This window comes from Bubalus kerabau, chromosome 11 (genome assembly GCF_029407905.1).
Source record: "Bubalus kerabau isolate K-KA32 ecotype Philippines breed swamp buffalo chromosome 11, PCC_UOA_SB_1v2, whole genome shotgun sequence".
Lineage (NCBI taxonomy): Eukaryota > Metazoa > Chordata > Mammalia > Artiodactyla > Bovidae > Bubalus > Bubalus kerabau.
In genome coordinates this window covers 76,138,781-76,155,839 of record NC_073634.1, presented here as the reverse complement: position 1 = coordinate 76,155,839, position 17,059 = coordinate 76,138,781, and the positions used below count along the sequence as shown (strand labels likewise).

At 40.1% G+C, this 17,059-nt stretch overlaps 1 protein-coding gene across 1 annotated transcript in view; it reads right to left on the bottom strand.

The window, feature by feature from the left end:
• Positions 1 to 17,059, bottom strand: part of HADHA (hydroxyacyl-CoA dehydrogenase trifunctional multienzyme complex subunit alpha) — a 43,444-nt gene that overhangs the window by 17,599 nt on the left and 8,786 nt on the right. Inside the window, exons 5-11 of the mRNA XM_055540733.1 lie at positions 13,306 to 13,444; positions 12,232 to 12,351; positions 10,788 to 10,890; positions 7,735 to 7,857; positions 7,153 to 7,271; positions 5,112 to 5,168; positions 643 to 752 (exon numbers count right to left, since the gene is read on the bottom strand). Of these exons, the coding sequence (XP_055396708.1) occupies positions 643 to 752; positions 5,112 to 5,168; positions 7,153 to 7,271; positions 7,735 to 7,857; positions 10,788 to 10,890; positions 12,232 to 12,351; positions 13,306 to 13,444 (771 nt within the window). The remainder of the gene's footprint in view (positions 1 to 642; positions 753 to 5,111; positions 5,169 to 7,152; positions 7,272 to 7,734; positions 7,858 to 10,787; positions 10,891 to 12,231; positions 12,352 to 13,305; positions 13,445 to 17,059) is intronic.

The window sequence follows — 17,059 nt, the reverse complement described above, 5'->3', positions numbered from 1 at the left end:
GAACCCAGGCACCTGGCAGTGGAAGCTTGGAGTCCTAACCACTGGACCACCAGGGAATTTCTAAGGCTTTCTGTTTTTTAATGAGGGAAATGTATGAATTCCCAGAGATGGTATCTCAAGTCACAGGGATAGACGAGGTCATCAATCAGGACATAATGTGTGTATTTGGTTTAGGAAGGGGGAACCTAAACCAGATTTCTAGGGGACATCAATGGTGACACAAGAATGCCTCTATAGGAGCCATTAGAGAAGTCTGGAGAGCCTCCCAGGTGGCTCTGTGGTAAAGAATCCACCTGCTACTGCAGAAGACATGGGTTCGATCCCTGGGTTGGGAAGATCCCCTGGAGAAGGCAATGGCAACCCACTCCAGTATTCTTGCCTAGGGAATCCCATGGACAGAAGAGCGTGGCGGGCTACAGTTCATGGGGTCACAAAAGGGTCAGGCAAGACTGAGGGACTAAACAACAACAGAGAGGTCTGCAGAAAACTCAGCACAAGCACAGCTCTGAAAGCCACAAAGTCCATGCTAGGATAGGGGTATATACCGATGAGGGCAAAAGCGGTTTAGGGCAAGACTGAGGCATCAGTGAGCTTAGCATGTGCTGAAATCCACAGGGACTTCCTAGGCAGAGCTGAACTTACTTAACCTCCTTCTGCGGAGCTCCAAATTTATTCTTCTTGCATTGGGTTTGACCACGGTAAAGTCCCATCAAGGCTTTTGATTCTTTGGTCATTGTGAGCTCTCCAAATGTCTGGAAAGTAAAGGGGAAGAAGAAAAGGTAGAGCTTCCCAGTCTTGGAGATATGGATTCCTTCGGGTCAGTTCCTCTGCAGAGCAGGGGCAACATGTGCAAAGCCTCAGGTCCTGAGCTGCAGAAGTCGGTCATCTCCTGCTGAGGGTCTTTCTCTCACTCTCCTCATCTGTACTTCTGATGACTGCTTTGCAAGGTTTTGGATATAACGAGCTCTCAAGATTCTCTACATCAGAGGTTGTGGCAACTTTTTTCACAGAACTAGAGTGGACCAATTATCTCAACCACCACTCTCATTTTAAAGATTGGGAAGAGGAGGCTCAGAGAAATTAAGTGACCTTGCTCAAAACTACCTTGCCTCAAAGGGGCATAAAGCGAACTTGAACCCGGGCAGTATGACTCCCAACTTCAGTTCTCTTTCCAAGGTAGTAGGCTGCTCCATGTGATATCTACCACTTTAAATGTATCTTAACATTTACAGAGAACAAGTCTCAAGTTAGCGGATAAGACCATGAGATTTAGAATCTGTATTTGAAAGAACTGGGTTTAAAGCCTCGCCCTGCCATTTCCCAGTTGTGAAGCTTTCTTCATCATTAAAATGGGAAAAACAATACCTATTTTACAGTATTGTTGTAGGGAGTCAATAAGAGCACTCGTAAAATGACTGGGTTTTAGCTATTACCATCATCAACATTACTAGAATTTACTGGTTCAATTACATGGTTACAAATAGCATTTCAAAGAAGGAACCCCTGCTAATAATGCTACCTTCATGTCTGAATAGAACATGAAACAATGTTCTGCTAATCTTGGTAAAGTAGGTTCTATTCAGTAAGTCAGTAATTTTTCAAACTACAGGCAGAAATCCATCAATGGACATCAATTTAGTGCGTTGTAGTAAGTAAAACCGACAGAAAATACTGAGCACAGTGTACAGGCTAATTATTTTGTGAAACATGCTTCAATCTTAGTGTACATATGTGTATGTGTTGTTGCACTTGGTGATAATGTAAAGGAATTCATCAGAGTGCACTGTGGTAAGCAACCCAGGATAAAGAAAGTTTTCTCTGGAATTTGTCCTGAGTTCCTCAGATACCTTTTGTGTTACTGAAGAGCAATCATCCAAAGAATAGCAAGGAGAGATAAGAAAGCCCTACTCAGCAATCAATGCAAAGAAATAGAGGAAAACAATAGAATGGGAAAGACTAGAGACCTCTTCAAAAAAATTAGAAACACCAAAGGAACATTTCACGCAAAGATGGGCTAAATAAAGGACAGAAATGGTATGGACCTAACAGCAGCAGAAGATATTAAGAACAGGTGGCAAGAATACACAGAAGAACTGTACAAAAAAGATCTTCATGACCCAGATAATCACGATGGTGTGATTACACATTCACCTAGAGCCAGACATCCTGGAATGTGAAGTCAAGTGGGCCTTAGAAGCATCACTATGAACAAAGCTAGTGGAGGTGATGGAATTCCAGTTGAGCTATTTCAAATCCTGAAAGATGATGCTGTGAAAGTGCTGCACTCAATATGCCAGCAAATTTGGAAAACTCAGCAGTGGCCACAGGACTGGAAAAGGTCAGTTTTCATTCCAATCCCAAAGAAAGGCAATGCCAAAGAATATTCAAACTACTGCACAATTGCACTCATCTCACACACTAGTAAAGTAATGCTCAAAATTCACCAAGCCAGGCTTCAGCAGTACATGAACCGTGAACCTCCAGATGTTCAAGCTGGCTTTAGAAAAGGCAGAGGAACCAGAGATCAAATTGCCAACATCTGCTGGATCATCACAAAGGCAAGAGGGTTCCAGAAAAACATCTATTTCTTCTTTATCAACTATGCCAAAGCCTTTGACTGTGTGGATCACAATAAACTGTGAAAAATTCTGAAAGTGAACGTGAAGTCGCTCAATTGTGTCTGACTCTCTGCGACCCAGAGGACTGTAAACTATCAGGCTCCTCAGTCCATGGAATTTTCCAGGCAAGAGTACTGGAGTGGGTTGCCATCTCCTTCTCCATGGGATCTTCCCAACCCAGGGATCAAACCCAGACATCCCACATTGCAGGCAGACGCGTTACCGTCTGGAAAATTCTGAAGGAGATGGGAATACCAGAGCACCTGACCTGCCTCTTGAGAAACCTGTATGCAGGTCAGGAAGCAACAGTTAGAACTGGACATGGAACAACAGACTGGTTCCAAATAGGAAAAGGAGGACGTCAACGCTGTATATTGTCACCCTGCTTACTTAACTTATATGCAGAGTATATCATGACAAACGCTGGGCTGGAGGAAGCACAAGCTGGAATCAAGATTGCCGGGGGAAATAGCAATAACCTCAGATATGCAGATGACACCACCCTTATGGCAGAAAGTGAAGAAGATCTAAAGAGCCTCTTGATGAAAGTGAAAGAGGAGAGTGAAAAAGTTGGCTTAAAGCTCAACATTCAGAAAACTAAGATCATGGCATCCGGTCCCATCACTTCATGGCAAATAGATGGGGAAACAGTGGAAACAGTGGCTGACTTTACTTTTCTGGGCTCCAAAATCACTGCAGATGGTGACTGCAGCCATGAAATTAAAAGATGATTACTCCTTGGAAGGAAAGTTATGACCAACCTAGACAGCATATTGAAAAGCAGAGACATTCCTTTGTCAACAAAGGTCCGTCTAGTCAATGCTATGGTTTTTCCAGTAGTCATGTATGGATGTGAGACTTGGACTATAAAGAAAGCTGAGTACCGAAGAATTGATGCTTCTGAACTGTGGTGTTGGAGAAGAGTTTTTTTTTTTTGGAGAAGACTCTTGAGAGTCCCTTGGACTGCAAGGAGATCCAACCAGTCCACCCTAAAGGAGATGAGTCCTGGGTGTTCATTGGAAGGACTGATGTTGAAGCTGAAACCCCAATACTTTGTCCACCTGATGCGAAGAGCTGACTCATTTGAAAAGACCCTGATGCTAGGAAAGATTGAGGGCAGGAGGAGAAGGGGAGGACACAGCATGAGATGGTTGAATGGCATCACCGACTCAATGGACATGGGTTTGGGTAGACTCTGGCAGTTGGTGATGGACAGAGAGGCCTGGTGTGCTATGGTTCATGGGGTTACAAAGAGTCGGACATGACTGAGCGACTGAACTGAACTGAACTGAATCATCCTTCAGTGATTGCTTAAAACTTCAAAACAATCGAATCCACTAAAATTTATGATCCACCAACTTGTTAGGAAGTGAAGGGGTGAGGTTGGTTTCTGAGTCACTCTGTTTTCTTGTTTTAGTGGGTGCAAAAAATTTCCCTTCTAGTTTACCAAAGGGAGGCTGGGATTCAGTTTTATCTCTAGGCCTAACAAGTAAGAATCATATTTCCCTACCAGTGTATTCATTATGTCACAATGAAACCAGCCCATCTACAGAACAAAAAGTCCAAACGATTCCTTTTGAAAGGATTATAACTCTGTCTCTGCTTTTCCTAGTTATACCCTCGTTACTGAGCAAAAGTGAAAAGTGAAAGTCGCTCAGTCATGTTCAACTCTTGGCAACGCCATGGACTGTATAGTCCATGGAATTCTCCAGGCCAGAATACTGGAGTGGGTAGCCTTTCTCTTATCCAGGGGATCTGCCCAACCCAGAGATTGAACTCAGGTCTCCCGCACTGCAGGCAGATTCTTTACCAGCTAAGCCACAAGGGAATTAAGGGAAGCCGTTACTGAAAGCAAGTTCAAATATTGGATTGGCCAAAAAGTTTGTTGGGGTTTTCTCATCTTTTTTAAATGGCTTTAATTTATATATATATATAAAATTTATTTTTGGCTGTTCTAGGTCTTTGTTGCAGCGCATGGGCACTCTCTAGTTGCGGTGAGTGGGGGTACTCTCTTGTTGGGAGTGCTTGGGCCCCTCACTGTGGGGCTTCTCTTGTTGTGGAGCACAGACTCTAGGGTATGTGGGTTTCAGCAGTTGCGGCTCATGGGTTCTACAGTGCATGGGTTCTATAATGCATGGGCTCAGCTGCCCCACGGCTTGTGGAATCCTTCTGACCAGGGACTGAACTTGTGTCCTCTGCATTGGCAGGTGGACTCCTAACCACTGGACCACCAGGGAAGTCCTTCCATAACATCTTAACGGAAAAACTGAAATGAATTTTTTGTCCAACCCAACATCTGGGGACTACTATGGTTTTCTCAGCATCTACTGGCTCAGTGAGATTAATCAGAAGAAATGACAACCACCAGAAGAAAATATATATATATTTTTTACTAGACTTTGAATAGTTTTTCTTTTTTCATTTTACACACAGCATTTTAGATCTTGGTTTTCCTGTCTCTAATAATAAAACACTGAAAGGAAATAATTTTACCTGAGATTCAGAGAGATAGCCAGCATTACTCCCTTGCTCGATTCCAGTCTTCACTACCTAAAAAACACAGAGAGCACTTGTTCCGTGTTGGAATGGACTGTTGAGATGTACAGTAATGCTGAAAAAAGATGGCTAGTGTTGTTAGTCTTCAAAAAGTAAGTCAGAAGTCTAAACTGAAGTGAGAAAGAGAAGAGGATTGAGTGCCTTATTACTTAAGACAGTTAATTCTCCATCTCTAAGGCTACTGCTAAACCTAGCATAAAATGGGAGGAAATAAAATAGAAGGAAAGAGAATTAAAGTCAGAACATGAAAAGCATACAGAGGTTCCACAGCTCAAATCCTACCTCCTTATCCTTTGAATCCTGTTATTTTGTCAGAGAGAGAGTTGTTGTCATCCCTTTCTGAGTTCAATAGTAAGTTTACCGTTTCCTCTTCAATCCTTTCCCTCCTCCTCAAATTATTCATCCAGCTCCTCTCCTGTTTTTCAAATATGAGCAGGTCCCCTAAGTTCCACTTTCAGCCCTTTCTCCCTCTCTATTCATCCATCCTCAGTACCATCATTTAGTTTACCATGTTAATCATGATCTCTGTAAAATCCAATTTAACATTTGGGGTTAAGTACTATCCTAAGTACAAAGGCAAGTATAAAAGAAATAACTGTGTACTCAAGCACCATAATTTATTGATGATTAAAAAAATAATAAATAAATCTATATCCTGAACTGACTTCTCTGTCCAAACTACTGTTGCTTGAACTTCCTGAAATATTTAATCTCAACACTTCTAAAACTGAACTCTTCTCTTTGGCAAGTCTCTTACTACCCCCGTATTTTCGTTTTTACTATTCTATCTCAGGATCTTATTCAAACTTCAAGTCTGAATTACCAGCATAGTTTCCTAGTTCATCGTTCTACTTTGTCTATTTCTAATTCATTTTTACTCACCACCATGAAGATGGTTCTCTATGCCCTATATAGGACAAAGGTCAAATTTCTTACTTAATCATTATCTTCTAAAATATAGCCTCAGTCTGCCTGCCTGAAGACATTTCATAATCCTTCCACAAAAACTGATCTCGTTTAATGTTTCTTGAAGAGCCTCATGCTTTCCAACTTCTGTAACTTTATTCAAAATGCCCATCCCTACCTGGCACTATTTTCTTTTCATCTATTCTCTGCCTGTTTTTCAGGGCTCAAGTCAAATTCCATGAAACTCTACCTAATTTCTCTGGCTCATAGGGATTGTTCCCTTCTCAGTGAATTTAGCAATTTTCCTTTATCCTGATTACCTGCATTAACCCCCTGTAGCTGCATACCAACCTTTATCCTGACATCTGCCTTATTACATACATGTGTTCAATCTCCCCAACCCAGACTATCAGGTGAATGAGGGTAGGGGACCATGTTTCATAAGTAATGTATTTTGGTGTCTTTGGCTCAAATATATTTGCTGACCAATTCAGTCTCTAATTCTGAAGTCTTTGATCCTATGCTCTTTAAAGCTTAGACTTTCCAGATTGAAGATTTTATAAGTTTTAAAGTCTACCTTTAGACAGAAGTTTCTTCAACTCTGTGATGATTTTAAGTATCCTCCCTTATCTTTTCCAGAGCTTCTCTATATCATTACATCTTTTTCATAATTGTGGCATTGGAGAGTCGATGAGATATTTTAGGTAATGACCATGGTTTTGACTAAGGACAAAATATAGCCATTAATTTTGTTTCGACTATCTCTTAATTAATGCCTGATATTTTACTGGCCGCCTTATACTGATAAGACATAGGTTCCTTTCCTGGTTTATAACTGGTAGTTTTAAGCTCATCAACTAAAAAGCATGCCTGGCACTAATTTCCCCCAAATACCCATTTCTGTAAATCCTCATAGCTTGCTATGCTCATGTGTTATTTTTAGTTAAGTATTTTGACAGCAGCATGAAGAACTTCAGTGCTGGCATGCATGGTGCAGAATGGCAATAAAGAGTACTGCTCTCGACAGAGGGAAGAAACATGAGACACGTTGGAGGATGGGGTAAAGACTCACATCAATTATTTTCAGGGGTGCAGGATAAAGGCCTTTGGTCTGCTTTCGTACTTTTTCTTCCACCTTTTTGTAAATCTGTTGCCTGACAAATGGAATACTCAAGGCGTATGACGTCAATTCTGTAAGGTAAAATGCTATTTATTAGCTTCTTACTGGTAAGAGCCCAGCCTCCCTTATTAGTTTGTTCTGTAAACTCCACAAAAATGCAGTGATTCTAGCTCTCTGAAAGAACTGATCTTTACTCTGACATACACAATCTAAATTGCAACCTAAGCACTTCTTTAAACTTAAGTTGATAAGTATTAATGCTGAGTGTTGGGTACATGGTAGTATTTATTACACAATTATTCCATTTTGGTATTACTTTAAATTTTTCAAAATAAAAAGTTTTTTCTGAAAATGTCTTTAACCAATGTAAGGTCCAGGACTAGAGCTTTGAGCAGAGTTATCGCACCCTCTAAGGCTGAGTTTACACTTAAGAGTAAACAATGCACTTATCTTTTCCTTATTCAAATTCATAGCAAATCAAATTAAATTCCCTGGAAAGAAGCTGTGACTTTGTTCTTTAATAATGACACTCACTTTCTACCAATCCCTTGTCTCTCTTTGGAGTGATCTTTTTATCAGCTAGTCCTTTGGCAAAAGTAACTGCAACTTCTTCTAAGTATTCAATTGTCCGTTCCTCTGGAGGTTTTACTCCTGGTCCTGTAAAGATGAACACAACAGACTGGAATGTCAGTCAGGCTTGGCTCAGTCCCAGGTGGGCAAAACCCCAGGAAAACCAAAGCCAAAGACTTGTACCCATTTTCAGCACAGTTTTCTAAGTCAAACTAGGAACTGGTGGGTTGCAGTGTCATGAACCATGGACTCAAAAAGAGAAGTCACACTGAGCAAAGGTGCAACAACCTACTCCAGGGAGAAAACAAATCTTAAGCCCCATAAATCTGGCTTCCACTTCTGAGTAGGATGTATTATGTTTCATGAGACCTGTATTCTTGCTGCAAAACTGGAAAAAAGTTAATTGCAAAATCACATCTGTAAAGATACTGGAGAGCTGTGGATGCAACAAAGGTTATATAAATAGAATTCCAGAGAGGGAAGAGCCTGTCAGAGGTGAACTGCAGACATTTTCTTTTCTGCAGGCACGTGCTGCTTTTGGGCATGGGCTGAGGACTGGATGTGGCTCAGGCAGAAGGATGCTACTGAGAGAACATGAAATGATCAGAGCTTTTGGTGGTCACATACAATAGGTGAGAACTAGAAAAAATCAAACACAAAGCTAGTTTTCCTGCATGGAACATCTGTGAAGTTCTAAGGTGGTGCAAGAGACTGGAAGCTAGAGTGTAATCTCTCATACTGTCATAATGTTTAGCATAGCAGTACTTCTAGAGAGAGAGGAACTTGCCAAAAACATCAACTGATTTTTCACTTGAGGCCTTTGCCTGACACCAAACTTACTGAATGGAGGAAAATAAAAAGATAGGCTCAAAAACCCCAAAGGCTGTTTGTACAGCCTTTGAAAACACACACTCATCAGGCTCTCAATCAAAAGCTTGTAAGAGCCACACTTAAAAACTCTGCCCTATTTTCAGCCTCTGTGGAGGAGACAAAAAATGAACTAACTCACTAACTTCCGAATAACAAAAGTGCACAGGGTCCATGGAAGTCATAATGCTGGGATTATGGAAGAATATGGGAGATCAGTTGCTATAGAAAAGAAGCACTTCAGAGATCTACAGAGGGGCCCCTTGAAACTCTGGCCAAGTTATCATTCTGCACATGCATGAGAGGAAACTATCTGAGGTCAGGGAGAGAGCCATCATAAAGGCATGAAAAAAAGTAAGAAAAAATGACCTATAGCTAGGAGACAAACTGACTGATAGAAACAGATGCAGAAATGGAAAGATAGAATAAGCAGATACAAAGGTTAGAAAGGTTACTGTAAATTCATGCTGTATGTTCAAGAAGATAGAGGAAAACAGAAACATTATAAGGAAAAATGGAAGATTTAACATTGAATCAAATGTTACTTCTAAATATGAGAAAACAACAATGCTGAAACATAAAATACAGGTGATTGGATTAGTAGCAAATTATACAGTGAAGAAGAAAAAATCAGGAAACTTGAATATATGGCAAAGAAATATAAACAGACTGAAAAAGAAAAACAGAGCTTCTAACATATGTGAGGTTGAGGTCTCAGAAAAAAGGTAGGGAACTGAGGAGACAAAAGATCTGTACTCTAAAAACTATAAGATGCTAATGAAAGAAACTGAAGATGACACAAACTGATGGGAAGATATACCATTTTCTTGGATTGGATGAATCAGTATTGTCAAAAAGACTATATTACCCAAGGCAATCTACAGATTCAATGCAATCCCTATCAAATTACCAATGGCTTTTTCCAGAGAACTAGAAGAAAGAAATCTTAAAATTTGCATGGAGACACAAAAGACCCCAATAGTCAAAGCAATCTTGAGAAAGAAAAACAGAGCTGGAGGAATCAGGCCCCTGACTTCAGACTATACTACAAACTACAGTCATCAAAACAGTATGGTAGTGGCACAGAAACAGAAATATAGATCAATGGAACAGGACAGAGGGCCGACAAGTAAATCTGCACACTTATGGTCAAGAAATCTATGACAAAGAAGGCAAAACTACAATGGAGGAAAGAGATAGAGAGCCTCTTCAATAAGTGGTGCTAGAAAAACTGGAGAGCTGCATGTAAAAGTATGAAATTAGAACACTTTCTAATACCACACACAAAAATAAACTCAAAATGGATTAAAGACCTAAATGTAAGGCCAGGAACTATAAAACTCTTAGAGAAAAACAGAACTCTCTGACATAAACTGCAGGAAGATCCTCTTTGACTCACCTCCTCGGGTAATGGAAATAAAAAACAAAAGTAAATGAATGGGAGCTAATAAAACTTAAAAGCTTTTGCACAGTGAAGGAAATGATTAATATAAACAAGATGAAATGACAACCTTCAGAATGGGAGAAAATAACTGAATACAAAGCAACTGACAAAGAATTAATCTCTAAAACGTACAAGCAGCTCATGTAGGGGCTTCCCTGATAGCTCAGTGAAGAATCTGCCTGCAAAAAAGGAGACCCTGGTTTGATTCCTAGGTCAGGAAGATCCACTGGAGAAGGGATAGGCTACCCACTTCAGTATTCTTGGGCTTCCCTGGTGGCTCAACTGGTAAAGAATCCACCCACAATGTGGGAGACCTGGGTTCGATCCCTGGGTTGGGAGGATCCTCTGGGGAAGGGAATAGCTACCCACTCCAGTATTCTGACCTGGAGAATTCCATGAGGTTGCAAAGAGTTGGACACGACTGAGCGGCTTTCACTTTCACCTTCATGCAACTCAATATCAGGAAAGCAAACAACCCAGTCAAAAAGTGGGTGGACGATCTAAACGAGCATTTCTCCAAAGAAGACATATAGCAGATGACCAATAAACACAGGAAAAGATGCTCAATATTGTTCATCAGTAGAGAAATGCAATGACTCATTTCTTAAGTATATGAATTTCACTTTAACCAATATTCAAGATATTAACACTTTTAAGAAAATATATAACTTCATAAGGCTCAATTCTGAGTCATGTTAACACTTACCCAGTGGTTCCAGCAGTTGGTCAACCAGTCCCATTTTCTTTGCTCTGTCTGCACGAATGCCTCTACCAGTCAGCATCATGTCAAAAGCAGCAGGTATACCCACCTAACAGGCAAGCAAGGATTTGAGTAGAAGGGGAAAAACATCAAAGTGACAATTACAATTTAAAAATCATAAAACTGAGCAAAATAATTATTAAAATAAGAAAAGTCAAACCAGATTTTCATGCTATATATCAAATAATGAAATTTTATACAGATACACATTCAGGTAACTTATAGTTTTAGAAACCTCCACTTGAAGTGAAAACGTCTTTATATATTTTGTTTTAATTCAGTATGTAGGATTTTTGTCTTATGGATTGATAAAGTGGAGAAAAAAATTTCATGTTTTCTAAAATTGTACAATTACATCATTTTGAGTTCCTTCTCTATCATTTGTATAATATTTAAAATTCCTACACTGGAATTAATAGAGACTTTGAGAAACTTCATTGTTTTGAAAATGTCTTTAGAAAGGATCTCGGACTTGGGATTTCCCTGGTGGTCCAGTGGTTAAGACTCTGTACTCTCAACCTGTGCAGGGGGCCCAGGTTCGATCCCTGGTAGGGGATGGAATGCCCCCCGCTTTCAACAATAACAAAGAAACTCAGCTATATTTTTTACACACATATAGGCATATTCATTCTTTCAATAAATCCTCTTGACAATTTCTATGAAGAAATACACACTATTTAATATCAGAATGAATACCATAAGCTTTCCCATTTTTCTGTGTCCAACTCATATCAACTTCTCTCCAAAGAGCATTTCTGTGGAGTGATTGCTGTTTTCCTGAAGAATCTATAGTGCCAGAGGCTATGAGGTTCAGGTGGTCCTCATGTTTGATGTTAAGATTGCTCTGCAGCCTCCAGGTCTCACTGTCCTTCCCCTTCTTAGTAATTCAAAAGCCAGATGGGCCCCTTTGGGTTTTACAGAATACAATGAGATCGTCCAGGGACTTCCCTGGTGGTCCAGTGTTAAGACTCTGCATTTCCACTGTCGAGGGTTTGATCCCTGGTCACTGAACTAAGATTCCACATGCTGTGCAGCCAAAAAAAAAAGGTCTGTGTCTTATAGTTATCATGAGATAAGATCCAAGGATCTGAAAAGCTGATAAGATTGTACCGTGCAGAGAAGGAACAAATTAAACTGTTAGGTTTCAGAAAGCAAGACATGTATGTTATTTATCTCTTCCCTTCTTTAGGGACTAACAAAGGCCCGTGATCAATCATCTTGATTAAGGAATTAGAAAAATAAACAGACATTAATCTCATATATTCATATTTTATTTGGTTTCTAAATTTTACCATGAGTACACATACAATACCTTCTGTACAAGAGGAAATAGATCAAATGGATATATAGGACTGAAGATCTCAAGTTCACATTGAGATCTTAAACTCACCATCTTGGGCAGCCTTTGTGTGGCTCCTGCTCCTGGTAAGATTCCCAGCAAGACCTCAGGGGAACCCAATACTGTTTTCTTATCTTTTGTTGCTATTCTGTATTGGCATGAAATGGCAAGCTTCAAACAAATGAAGGAAAATTAGAATGTTAAAAAACTTAGTTTTATAGCATCTTAGGATATGTGAGGGTCTAAAAATTACTTATAAGGCAGGAATGTGCCCACAGAATTTCTTAGGCTGGCATTTGATGCTTTCTAAAATTTACCTTTCTGGCTTTCCTTCATTTATCTTTCCTAAGTTATTAAACTCTTTTAGGGCTACAGATTCCCTTGATTATCTAAAAACTATGGAAATTTTCAATAGAGAAATGCACATACAATTATCTCAGGTTTAGAAGCCCTATACCCTATAAAGACTCTTCAGTCAAGCAGGCCTACTTATGGTATCCTAATTAGGCTTTGTTATCCTTGTCTTTGTTCACATCACGCCACATGTGGAATGTTTTGCCACTGTGTTCTCGTTAATCAAATTCTGCTTATCTTTTAGAACCAGATACAGCTTTCCTTCATTAATGTGTGAAAGTGGCTAGTATAGAACCCAGCACATGATAAATGTCCAAAAAATGTTCTTTTATCCCCCCCTCCTTCTTTTCTATGTGTTCCAGTCTGGTAAATATCTCTTCTCTCAGACCTTGTGTTATTTATCATCTTTACTACACACAGAACACACGACATACACTATATGCTGTCTTAACTAAAGTAGCTCAAGAGCACGAACTGCACTTATGAATTTTTGCCTTGCAAACTTGAACAAGGATTTTTAGAACTGAGAGGGAACTTAGGGATCCAGTTCAACTCTTCTCAATTTATAAATGAAAACGTGCCACTCTGATTTGCTTGCTCAGTGCCATGAGACTAAGACTAAAAACCTATCCAGAAGTTTAATGACTCAGAAAAAGCTGACTCGCCCTCAAGAGCTTTTCTTAAGGCAAAACAGTGGCCTAAAGGTTTGCAGCTGGTGGATCCCAACAATGAGCTGGCCTGCGTTTCAATGACTCTGGAAGAAATCTGTACCTCAAGTCCTCCTCCTAAGCAGGATCCATTGATGGCAGCCACAACAGGCTTTGTGGACTTCTCAAGTTTCTCAAACATTTTCTGTGCTTCTTGTGATATTTGCGTTACTTCTTGAGAGGTCGTACAAGAATTTAACATGCTGCAGTAAACATGAAAACAGAGAACAGAAAAAAAAAAACAAAGATAAAACTATAACTCACTTTGTTCAGTACTTCATCCACCATAACCTTATTGTACCATGTATCAATATTTGGTAGTGAGTCTTCAAATACTCAGAAGTTTAAGAAGAATGATTTTGTCTCAGCACTAATATCAGTGACATCATCTCTCTATAAAATTCAGGGAACATGAACAAAACATGGTGAATAATTTATATCTGCTTTGATAGCAAATCATTAGATTACAAATCATCTTCTGGTAAATATTTTTCATGATCAGATTAAACATTTTAATTATCAGTAGCTTTCAGATTGAACATCAGTGGAAATGATAGAGAAAAAAGCTTCTCTTACAACAATGTTTCCTCAACATCCTTTAATTAAGTTTCCTTCATTTGCTACTTAACTGTTTCTGAACACATTTAAGCTGTGGGTTTTTCATTTTTGATCAAAGATAACTGATTTCCTGTCACATTTCCTGTGTGCTGGGAGTGGCTCAGCTAGCCTCACAGAAGCTGCAAGTACTTTCCTAAGGATTTAGGTGGCTACTATTAGGTACATCAATGTCTTGCTAGGCTGGAATAACCAAGCCAAAAGAAAAAGTCCTTGATGTAGATAACTCTGCTTTTTTCAAAAAATAAACAAAATATTTATAAATTTCTAATTACTGTACATAAACAAAGAAGAGTACACAATATTCAGTTCAGTTGTGTCCGACTCTTTGCAACCCCATAAACTGCAGCACACCAGGCCTCCCTGTCCATCACCAACTCCCGGAGTCTACCCAAACTCATGTCCACTGAGTTGGGGATGCCATCCAACTGTCTCTGCCATTCCCTTCCTGTCGTCCCCTTCTCCTCCTGCCCTCAATCTTTCCCAGCATCAGGGTCTTTTCCAATGAGTCAGCTCTTCGCATCAGGTGGCCAAAGTACTGGAGTTTCAGCTTCAGCATCAGTCCTTCCAATGATCACACAGGACCAATCTCCTTTAGGATGGATTGGTTGGATCTCCTTGCAGTCCAAGGGACTCTCAAGAGTTCTCCAACACCACAGTTCAAAAGCATCAATTCTTCAGTGCTCAGCTTTCTTTATAGTCGAATTCTCACATCCATACATGACCACTGGAAAAACCACAGCCTTGACTAGATGGACCTTTGTTGGCAAAGTAATGTCTCTGCTTTTTAATATGCTGTCTAGGTTGGTCATAACTTTCCTTCCAAGGAGTAAGCGTCTTAATTTCATGGCTGCAATCACCATCTGCAGTGATTTTGTAGCCCAAAAAAGTAGTCAGCCACTGTTTCCCCATCTATTTGCCATGATCTTAGTTTTCTGAATGTTGAGCGTTAAGCCAACTTTTTCACTCCCCTCTTTCACTTTCACCAAGAGGCTCTTTAGATCTTCTTCACTTTCTGCCATAAGGGTGGTGTCATCTGCATATCTGAGGTTATCGATCTTTCTTCCGGCAATCTTGATTCCAGCTTGTGCTTCCTCCAGCCCAGCATTTCTCATGATGTACTCTTCATATCAGTTAAATAAGCAGGGTGACAATATACAGCCTTGACATACTCCTTTTCCTATTTGGAACCAGTCTGTTGTTCCATGTCCAGTTCTAACTGTTGCTTCCTGATCAACATACAGGTTTCTCAAGAGGCAGGTCAGGTGGTCTGGTATTCCCATCTCCTTCAGAATTTTCCACAGATTATTGTGATTCACACAGTCAAAGGCTTTGGCATAGTCAATAAAGCAGAAATAGATGTTTTTCTGGAACCCTCTTGCTTTTTCAATGATCCAGCGGATGTCAATAATTTGATCTCTGGTTCCTCTGCCTTTTCTAAAACCAGCTTGAACATCTGGAAGTTCATGGTTCACGTATTGCTGAAGCCTGGCTTGGGGAATTTTGAGCATTACTTTACTAGCATGTGAGATGAGTGCAATTGTGTGGTAGTTTGAGCATTCTTTGGCATTGCCTTTCTTTGGGATTGGAATGAAAACTGACCTTTTCCAGTCCTGTGGCCACTGCTGAGTTTTCCAAATTTGCTGGCATATTGAGTGCAGCACTTTCACAGCATCAGCTTTCAGGATTTGGAATAGCTCAACTGGAATTCCATCACCTCCACTAGCTTTGTTTGTAGTGATGCTTCCTAAGGCCCACTTGACTTCACATTCCAGGATGTCTGGCTCTAGGTGAGTGATCACACTATCGTGATTATCTGGGTCGTGAAGATCTTTTTTGCACAGTTCTTCTGTGTATTCTTGACACCTCTTCTTAATATCTTCTGCTTCTGTTAGGTCCATACCATTTCTGTCCTTTACTGAGCCCATCTTTGCATGAAATGTTCCCTTGGTATTTCTAATTTTCTTGAAGAGATCTCTAGTCTTTCCCATTCTATTGTTTTCCTCTATTTCTTTGCACTGATCACTGAGTAGGGCTTTCTTATCTCTCCTTGCTATTCTTTGGAACTGTGCATTCAAATGGGTATATCTTTCCTTTTCTCCTTTGCTTTCGCTTCTCTTGTTTTCACAGCTATTTGTAAGGCCTCCCCAGACAGCCATTTTGCTTTTTTTGCATTTCTTTTTCTTGGGGATGGTCTTGATCCCTGTCTCCTGTACAATGTCACAAACCTCTGTCCATAGTTCATCAGGCACTCTGTCTATCAGATCTAGTCCCTTAAATCTATTTCTCACTTCCACTGTATAATCATAAGGGATTTGATTTAGGTCATACCTGAATGGTCTAGTGGTTTTCCCTACTTTCTTTAATTTAAGTCTGAATTTGGCAATAAGGAGTTCATGATCTGAGCCACAGTCAGCTCCCGGTCTTGTTTTTGCTGACTGTATAGAGCTTGTCCATCTTTGGCTGCAAATATACTCAATTTGATTTCGGTGTTGGCCATCTGGTGATGTCCATGTGTAGAGTCTTGTGTTGTTGAAAGAGGGTGTTTGCTATGACCAGTGCGTTCTCTTGGCAAAACTCTATTAGCCTTTGCCCTGCTTCATTCTGTACTTCAAGGCCAAATTTGCCTGTTAGTCCAGGTGTTTCCTGACTTCCTACTTTTGCATTCCAGTCCCCTATAATGAAAAGGACATCTTTTTTGGGTGTTAGTTCTAAAAGGTCTTGCAGGTCTTCATAGAACCGTTCAACTTCAGCTTCTTCAGCGTTACTGGTCGGGGCACAGACTTGGATTACCGTGATATTGAATGGTTTGCCTTGGAAACGAACAGAGATCATTCTGTTGTTTTTGAGATTGGATCCAAGTACTGCATTTCAGATTCTTTTGTTGACAATAATGGCTACTCCATTTCTTCTAAGGGATTCCTGCCCACAGTAGTAGATACAATGGTCATCTGAGTTAAATTCACCCATTCCTGTCCATTTTAGTTCACTGATTCCTAGAATGTCGACGTTCACTCTTGCCATCTCCTGTTTGACCACTTTCAATTTTCGTGATTCATGGACCTAACACTCCAGGTTCCTATGCAATACTGCTCTTTACAGCATCGGACCTTGCTTCTATCAGCAGTCCCATCCACAGCTGCATGCTGTTTTTGCTTTGGCTCCATCCCTTCATTCTTTCTGGGGTTATTTCTCCACTGATC